Below are 9,968 nucleotides of genomic sequence, written 5' to 3' on the forward strand. Positions count from 1 at the left end.
AGAGAATACCCACACGTGCCAAGATGTTTTGCTACACCTCTGGCAGCAGCTTGAATTTTTATCTCTAGTTCTGTAAGGTAAAAACACAATCTCTCCGCTGTCTTGTTTGCAGAACAGGTGGTGAACAGTCACCTCCAAGGGAGCAGTATGAAACCTGTATCCATAGATGCTGCTCTGAGGGGAAAGGAGTTATTAAATCAATGGTCAGAGGGACAGGGAGAACTTAGATTTACGGTCTCGGTTTAGTGACCTTCCTGGGAAACAGGACACTCATTTACACCCCTAAGAGTAATTAGGAACTTTCTACAGAAGTTATTACAATAGCTTCAAAATAGTTTTAATAGGGAGAACTGGTAGCATTATCTCTACATCACTTCTACTAATCAAAGAGCCCCAGAGGCAGAAAAGCTCCAGTCTCCCTCCCTGGGCTGTGTGCACACAGCTGTGTGCATGGTGCTGCTCCCGGCTAGCGCAGCCTCCTGGGGCACAATGTGGCATACCCTCACTGTTGAGCAAGCGTACCTGGCTCCAGGCCTGGAGGAGCTCCTACAAGATGCCCAGCCAGAGATCTTGAAGCATGTAACACAAGAGTGCCAGTACAGTTGGTAACTCTCCCAGCCATAATTGAGAGCCTGGAGTAAAATTTCAGTGGGCAAGCGGTACAGAACCTTAAGAGGAACATGGCATAGTACAGACTGTGTGCTGTGCCAGCACTCGCTGCCCTTTCTGCAGAAGGAAGGTACCTTCCATTGTCACCAGCAAGCCAGATTTGAAGAGGAGAAGCTACAGCAACGATCTGTCAGGTGGCAGCTAGTGACTGAAGTCATTATTCTCACAGGAGCTGAAGACTCTAATAACTGCATACAGTGCATCGTGGCTGCAGACACCTGACTCCCATCTGTGTGCCCAGCCAGCCCACGCAGTGTCTGGGTTGTCGGAAGAGCTTTAGTCAGTTGCTTGTATTCCTTGCCACGTGCAGATGAGAAGCCTGCTATGTACCCACCATCCAAACAGGCACCTTCGACACGCCCCCCAGACGGAGACCAGCTGCTGTGCATAAACTGGACTGTTGTCCTCAAGTGCAACACCCCAGTTGCCATGTACAAGAGCAATTCATATGTTTCTCTGTTGTGCTAGCTAAGTTTCTGTATTCCACCAGGCTGAGCACTGCAGGCAGGAACAATGAGCTGACAAGTACCTGCAAGATGCCTCTCCTGTAAGTATCCTACCTTTCTGCAGCACCACACTGTGCTCAAGTCAGCGGCACTTGGAGACTGAACTAAAGTCAGGCTTCTTTCCTTCCTGCTTTCCTGACCTTACACGTGCAAAATCTGCTCCCAGTTCCTTTGAGGCTGCTGGAAGCTTCCAGGAATCAGCGATTCCTCTGACACAGATCTCACTAGATAGAGTCATGGACAAACATAGGGTAATATCTAGAGACTGGCAAACTATTTCCAGTAAAGTATCAAGTGGCAACATTTACATGTTAGAAGAAGGAATGTTTCACATGCTGAGAGGAGCAAACTTTTTTGCGCACAAATTGGCATTAAACAGCTTCTCAGTTGAAACACTACAAATGTGCTTATTTAAAACATATTAAAATGCATGAGAAAGTAGCATTTAAAAAAATAGTCATCAAGAACAGTTGAAGCATTTGCCCACTACAGAAAAGGCAGGCAAAGGAAAAAGATGGCTGAAATCAGTAAGCAAAAAAAACGAGCAAAAACTATATGAAACTGCAGCCACCTTTTTATAGTTCCCATCAGCATAAGACCTATGGTTCTTTAAGACAAAGGGTCATCCTTCTTTGATTGCTTTACCCCCAAAGTACTCTTTGGCTGCTCAATTTTAGCTAAGGCAATTAGACTTTCTGAATGCATTCTTTTTCCCCATTGTGGGGGAAGTTTAAACCCCTTAAAATCTTGCTAAAGCCTTTTATATGAGAAAGGCAGTCTCATAAGCCTGCTTGAACTTAGGCCCAGCTGAGCGTTTAAATTCAATAAAGAATTATTTGGAATTTGTACTAAAGAGAAAAGGAAGCAAGGCTTTCAAAGAAAGTAAGTTCAGAAGTTCACACTTTAAGAAAACTAGAAGTAGTATGTCTGTGCATGGGTAAAATCCGTCTCTACAAGACTGATTTTAAAAAAACTCTAGGAGACTGATTTTAAAAAACCCCATCCCTAAACGAAAGGGGAGACACATAAAGATATGTAGTAGAATTGTTTAAAAAAAGGTTCAGAGTGAAGTGTTCCTGGTACATCTATCAAAAAGCAAAAATAAAAATGAAGGCGTAATTACACAGTCATTCCAACGGGGAAGGAAGAAGTGGAGGGAACAGAGGGAATGCTCACTAAACAAGTGACAATCAGCAGGTATCCGTCTATTTGGCTAAAGCATCACAGTGTGCCAGAGGCACAGCTGGTACGCTTTGCGTTGTAGTGTCTGGTTTTGCCTTTTACTTCAGTTTCCTCAAAAGCGGTATGGAAGAGAGGATTTTTTCCTTCTCGTGGTGCTGGCAGACTTTAAACCATCTGACTGGTATCAGCTATCTCCACAAAAGAGAAGATAAGCACCCAAGACTCTGAAAATGCGCTCCTTTGGAAATACGCCTCTCTCAGCACCTGTTAGCCTTATCCAAACTCTTTTCTGTAGGGAAAGTCGCACATACTAGAATTTAGGCCTGCAGGAACCACGCTCAGACCAAAGGGCTTTATGTTAGCATGAAGTGCTATCCGTACTTGGGATGTGTTGGGAACAATATCCACAGCAGGTGGCAGAAAAATAGCTCCTTGGAAGTGACAGAAGACACTGATTACTTTCAGTTTAAAGTTGAAAATACACAAATTTGCATGGTGTTGCATGTCACTGGTCAACTCCTCCATGTCATTAGTCCTTCCACTGACTTCAAAGCAGAACAAATTTCTTTCATGGAGAAGCATGCTTTCATCAGTGCCATAGTGACGAGGACTAATCCCTCCTTCCCCCTCCCATCCTGCCATTCCCCACTGAACGGGAAACTAAATCTCAAATCAGCTTTCCCTTTTTCTTGCACAGGTGCTCAAGAAAGGCCTTGAAGAATAGCTGTTTAGGAAACAGCGGGAGAGAGCAGCCTTTGAAAACATGGAAGAACCCTACTGTGAGTGTCTTTCTTGATGGATCAAGAGCTGTATTTACAATAAGGAAATTAAAATAATCCTGCAAAATAAAATGCTCATTTTCAGTACCTCACCTCTTGGTCACTTAAGTGGTGAGGAACTTAAATAACTGTATGTATGCTACAGTATAATTAACAACTCCATTACACTTACTACACAACTTCTGCATGTAGCTTAGAGAATCAATTCAAGGATAAAGTCTTCCCTACAGCGTTCAAAACCTGGTGGCCCAAAAAGCAAGTTTTGAGCAAAACAGTAATTTGCTATCTGCATGCATTCATATATGAGGCCACTTAAAATGATTTTACTAAGCTTAACAGACAGCAAGATTGGTTATTGAATCAGATGTCCCTCTTCTGACTTTAGCCCATTAGGAAATCCATTTTTCTTCTCAGCCGATAGCGGAGAAGGGGGAAGAGAAACATAAAAGCAACAGTCTCATACTTCTTCAAAAGCATTCAGAAGAATGGGGGTGCAGGAAAATAGTTAGCCTGTTAAGGCTGTCCAAAGCAACAAAAAAATAATAATCTTCCCCATCTGTACATACGAATACTGCGTTTAACAATTGAAACAACTTCCTGGTAGTTTTGGCCTGAGCTGGCAATTACTAGAAGCCAGTATTTCTCTTTTATTTAAATTTTATCTTTTAGAGGCAGGTTAGTTCAGTTCCAGTGTCACCACCTCTGCTTTTACAAAATGCTGAAGATTATTTTATATGAAAAGCTTATTGCATTGAGATTACACCCCACATCATTTCATAAGCAAACAAGAGAAACAGGGACTGGAAACAGCACGGAAAGGACAAAGTTTGTATTGGCTCGTACATGTGCTTCAGGTTTGATAGCAGTTTCTCCTGGAACTGTATTTGGATGTGTCACCACCTCTGCTTTTACAAAATGCTGAAGATTATTTTATATGAAAAGCTTATTGCATTGAGATTACACCCCACATCATTTCATAAGCAAACAAGAGAAACAGGGACTGGAAACAGCACGGAAAGGACAAAGTTTGTATTGGCTCGTACATGTGCTTCAGGTTTGATAGCAGTTTCTCCTGGAACTGTATTTGGATGTATTTCAGGCTTGAAATTACAACTTTAGCTATTTACTTCGTATAGCTATAACATACTCTCAGAAAGTAATTAAATATTAAGGAATAGAAATGACTATTCCAGCACTCAGGTCCCCCCCCCTTAATTCTTACAGCAAGGCCTTCTAGGCATATTTCTACAGAATTTAGCCAATTAATACCTCAGGTTCGCAAATAAATTTGATACAGAAAGAACCATTGCTAAGCAAATGCTAGGCAGAGAGTAGTTTGACAGGAAACGTGTTTGTAGATTAGATCAGGAACAAGGGGACGTGGAGATCTGAAAGAATCAGTATTTGGGCTTGAGACAGGCTAGTTCGGACCATATATTTAGTTGTGCTTTTGCTTGGACCTAAGATAAACATTACATGTCAAGTTTGGAAAAATGCACTTAGCTTTTAATAATATCTCTCTTTTTCCTTATTAATTTCTTGAAATACAGGCACCTATACATGTACTTTACCAAATCTGCCACTTAAGTTTTACTCACAGGTAGATCAGTTAAAGGTTTACCATCTATTTTTTTGCTGACAATTGCATCAATAGAGTAATTGCACATAGGCAGGAGTATACTGGCCTCATTTATTTCACTTTTCCAAATACAGTAAGTTGTCATGGTATAACTGTGGCCACAGTGAGGGATAAATGAGGGAAGATTACAGTTAAAGGCTCACTGCTTTAAGTACAATACTACTTCTCTTAATAGTAGGTAAAGATTTAGGAGATTTCCAAGCTTCATCAGCTAGTAGTAGGAACTACATGAGGGAATATTTCTATCATTTACCAACATTTCAAAGTATTAGGCCAAGAAAGTATTATGAATACTTTTTTATTTAGCTCTTGAAAGACTTGTGTTTTTAGTAACAGAACAGGTATTAATAAATGAATGATATTGCTTGAATACACATCGCAATGTAATCTGCTATTAAAAGTTTGGCTCTCCTTTTTGCCCCTTCCCCAGCTTAAAAAGAAAAGGAAGAGAAAAGGAAACCTATAATGGCGTTTGTCCCACTGAGGGAAGTATAACAAAGTTACATTGTCCTTTATATATAAAGATTTTAGATAGGGCTAGAAGTGCTCCAGGCCAGCTCTGACAGATATGGTAAACACAATTTCAGACTTCGTATGAAGAGAAAAGGCAGAATAATGTGTTCTTAAAAAATAATGCAGAAGAATGGTGACATAAAGGACTGAACTGAACACTGAAGGAATAATTCATTTGTTTAGTGTCAGACCATCAGATAATTTTGACTATTTGCAGTCGCATTTTTAAAGGTCGTGAGGTGGGGTTTTTTACCTTTGTGCTGTCTTACTTCTCTTTTTCTAGTCCAATAAAAAAACACAAAATTGTTCATAAGTGCTGTGCAGCAGGAATATGTAGTAGACGTCCCAGTTCCTGCCGCTGGCTCATGTGTCTAACTCATCCTAATAGCTGACGGCATTTATGTAGAAGGAGCCATGTGGGAGAGCCTTCCCCATCTCCATTTACTTTGGGTAGTGCTTTACAAGAACACAGTTCAGGAAAATAGCTCATCCTCTGCAAGCAGCCACTCCACAGTGGAAAACGCAGCAGCACAAACTGAACAGCAGAAGATGAGGAAATAAGATCCAGAGAATACCTGTTTTCATGGTTTATTTTCTGCTACCTCTTATCTGCTTGGAATAGGGCAAAGACATCTCTTACTTTTACAGCTACCTGACTTAGTGGAGCTTGGTGCAAATTTAACCATAGAGCTCATATTAATTCATACCACACCATATTCATAATTCATATGGAGTTATAATAAAGATATGAATTATAATATACAGATTAATATATTATGTGTTATATATTATAATAATTCATAGCATAATTTATGCCATAACCATAGATTTCATATTAATTTCATATAAAAACCTGAATATCCCTGGGATTTTTTAATTAAAAAATACTATTCTGAGAACCCAGATACCCAGCATATGTTTAGGTACTTAATTCCTATTGAATTCAGTGGTGTGGGATTTAAGCATTTTCATATTCCAGGGACTCTTGACAACAGTCATCACCCAATGAATCTCTAGAGACTTCAGGGAGGGCAGATACAAAGGAAGCAAATACTCAGGAGGCCTGTATCTCTGTAGGAGATACAGTTTCCATAAGCATCAGGCATGGAGAAAGATTTGTTAGTCTGGATAATGATCATACTATATCTAAAATATCACACAATTAGTTGCCCCAAATTCATAAGCTAAGAAGTGATTTTTTTTCTTCTGACAGCATCCCACATTTCACTGCTGTTCAAAGTTGCTAGGTAACTCCATTCTCCATATTTATTATGGGTTTGTTGTCGCAGATTATCTGCCAGGGACCTGGCACACAGGAATTCTCTCCCTTGCATGCTCCAGTGACCTACCGATGAGTTACTTTTGCCACAATTATAAAGGCATTTACATTCATACACACTTCTTTCCTAAAGAGTAGAGCACAACCGACGATGCAGGATCCGGAGGGTGGAACCCGTGGGTGACACAGAAGTGTCGGCTTGCTCCACCAAGGTACACCAATTCCCACACCAAGCATTTCCAAGATCAGTTGTAAGCACAAAAGTAACAAGTGTACACACTTGCAGCCAGAGAAAAGCTCAATTATTTCCCAGAATTCATCTAACTGCATAGCAAATAAGTTTCCGCAGGGTGATATTTCAAAACAATCATGTCAACAGTGAGACTTAATTCCCTTTGCACACTGAGCAGCTTCAAGACCCTGAGAGGGGAACATATGAGAAGTCTCATTTTTAGCCACGTAGATCAGCAGTTCTTCACAGCAGGAGCGGAGTGGCATTTTATAGCTTTCAGGTCAGTCAGTGAAGCAAGACCTCTTTCGCCTAAATTCACCATAGGATTCAGAATCCAAACACGTTCGGTGTTCGCTAGCGGCCAGGCGTCTGCCATCACAGCAGCATCGATACCTGGGCTTTCTATACCGTCTGCAGATCCAGTACCAAGAACGCAGTACCGAACAGGTAGCCCACTGAAAGCAGAGGCTCTCATATACCTGAGAGGCAATGTTGGAGACTGTACCTTGACCTAGCCCCAACCCAGGAGGTACCTAGAAAAAAGGTACTGCTTGTTCCAGTGGTAATATAGAGGAAAAATAATTAAAAAACCAATCTATGCAGAATTTGAGTGCCCAAATTCTTGGGGGGGGGGGAGGGGAAGAGGGAGGGGACTTACCCAATATAGTCTTGTGCACTGAACTAGCAGGGGAAGGCAACCAAGGCCAAGTTCTTTGCCTCAGAAGAGATAACAAAGGGGAGTTTCAACCCTGTCTAGGTGCTTTTGCTACCTAGCCATGAGCAGCACTCCTTACATCACCCCGGGTAGGTAAGACCTGTGCTGCAATTCTTATTACTCATCTGAGTGCCCTAAGCATGGAAGTAAATTATAATTTTCACTCTCTTGTGCACAAAATGAATATTAGTAGATTCCAAGCCCTGTTTTCCCATAAATATCCCATTTCCTGCAAATTAGTGCTCTTTCCTGTTAGTTGGAAGCTTCAGATGCTTTCTGGCAGAAGAGAAAATTTAATCTAGATCTTTCCGTATTCTAGGTGCGTGATCTAACTGCTGGTTTCCAGTTTCGGATAAGGCCGTCCCTGTTCCTGGTCCACTGAAGCACTTCATATTAAGTGACTTCACCCATGTGCTACTTTCACTCTGCTTCTGTTGCTCCCCTCAAACCTGGAAACTCTTAAGCAAATACTTCTAATTTTAGTCATATTACACTAACAAGCCTGATTCAATACCAGAACTCCTCTAGCAGAGGACAGCAGAGCGAGAGCTTTACCCTGAAGACAGGCAAATTAAACCGCTATCTCCATCGTACAGACGAAGCAGCAGAGGGGGGAGATTAGGCAAGTTGCCAGAAGTCACATGAGAAAACATCTGCGATAGCATAAGGAGCCGAGACGCCTTGAACCCTGTTCAGAGCTGCAGAATGTTGCTTTTCTTTAGCCTTGTAACTAAAAGGACAGGGAAAGCTCTACCTCTGTGAGCCTGGAAGGCAGGTTGTTTCTCAGGTTTTACCAACTTTGTGAGTAGTTTTATTCATCTGCCTAGTGACATTTCCCACTGCTGCTGCTTGCAAGGGTCTCACGCTGCAGCAGGGGAGAAAAGATTGCTGTTTGCAAAGCCAGGAACGATGAAACCTTAAGGAATCACCAGAAGAGCTGAGAGGCAGGCAGAGCATCGTAAACCACTTCAACTCATCCCTTAATCAATTGACTTTCTAGCTGATTGGGCCCCTTCGGCTTTCAAATCCCGGCATACAAACCAAGTATTAAAAAAAACTACCTTTTGGTCTGCATTTGTAACTGTAAGATTCAAGGTCAATTCCAAGTATGAAATCTTCACACAAATCCTCAAGATGATGGTAAAAAAAAGCTGGGAAGAAAATTAACCTCAGATGAAAGCTAGTAATAGTCTTGACTTCTGACTCCTGATGCTCTCCACAAAGTGAAAGAGGGTTATTATTCCCTCTCATCCCCTTAAAAGAGAAAATCCCAGGCAAAAGCGAAAAAAAAAAGAAATGGATTTTTTGAGGCGACACTGCCACCTATTGTCACTGCTATGGTTTGCTCACTTTTTAATTAAGCCTCATTTTAAAGCCCATCAAATGTCTCGTCAACAACAAAACCTTCCCCTTCTCCCTCAACCCAAAACTGTTTGAATTGACCCCAGCTCTCATCTTCTGCTGAAGATACAATTCAGAATTTTATTACTGGCCTTTATGGCTACAATGGACAAAACAAATTTAACCGAGAGCAAGCTCATCTCCCAGTCCATGTTCTGCAACTTAGACCCCTCTTCTTTTTGATTTAGTTACTCCTGTCCTTTCCAATTTCTAGATTGTACAGTGAACAAACAACTGTTTCCTCTTACAATCAAACTCCAACATTTTTGCTGATTTCTTTGTACATATTCACACACACATTTTATGCTCAGATCATAAGTACTAGGATAGGCCCAGAAAATACCTAAGGGCACCGCATGGGTCCATATATAGCCCCTCTCAGTAAAACTGTGCATCATTGCTACTCCCATAGACTGACTTCATTAGCAAAGTCGACAAGAAGGCACATGCAGCCAACACATAGCTCCAAAGACAGACCCTTAGGTCTGCCCCTACTGAAGCCTTCTCCTGAAAAAGCCCAAAGTAAGAAACTTCTGAAATCACCTAGCAGGTAGGTGATACGAGATCAAGAATAGTTCTCAGACTTTCACCTGAAGGCACAATCTCCAGGTTGTCTGACAACCCTCAAAATGGCTATTTCTTTGGCAGAGGGAACCTGCCAGCACTGCCTGCCACCATGTTTCCAAGCACGGCAGATCATGCTCTGAATATATGAATGCCTTTGCACTTGGTGACTCTTTATCTTTTACCATCCTGGGGGGGGTTTATCTTTTCATCCGGGGGGGGGGGGAATCAATGGTGAAGACTAGTCATGGTGTTGAAATCAAGTAGGTGTGCATGTGTTCATATATCTGTATTATGATGAAAACAAAAAGTAGGACCTTTGAGCATGTTGTGGTTTAACCCGGCAGGCAGCTAAACACCACACAGCTGTTCACTTACTCCACCCCCAGTGGGATGGGGGAGAGAATTGGGAAAAAAAAGTAAAATTCACAGGTTGAGATAAAGACAGTTTAATAAGACAGAAAAGGAAAATAATAATAATAATGATGA

At 41.5% G+C, this 9,968-nt stretch overlaps 1 protein-coding gene across 1 annotated transcript in view; it reads left to right on the forward strand.

Annotated features, from left to right (window-relative positions):
- The first annotated feature begins 489 nt into the window (after positions 1-489).
- The window catches only part of FHOD3 (formin homology 2 domain containing 3), a 467,442-nt gene continuing 457,963 nt past the window's right edge, over positions 490-9,968 (forward strand). Inside the window, exons 1-2 of the mRNA XM_019472318.1 lie at positions 490-605; positions 3,055-3,136. Coding sequence (XP_019327863.1) covers positions 490-605; positions 3,055-3,136 — 198 coding nt within the window. The remainder of the gene's footprint in view (positions 606-3,054; positions 3,137-9,968) is intronic.

Source organism: Aptenodytes forsteri, unplaced genomic scaffold (assembly GCF_000699145.1).
Source record: "Aptenodytes forsteri isolate BGI_AS27 unplaced genomic scaffold, ASM69914v1 Scaffold114, whole genome shotgun sequence".
NCBI lineage: Eukaryota > Metazoa > Chordata > Aves > Sphenisciformes > Spheniscidae > Aptenodytes > Aptenodytes forsteri.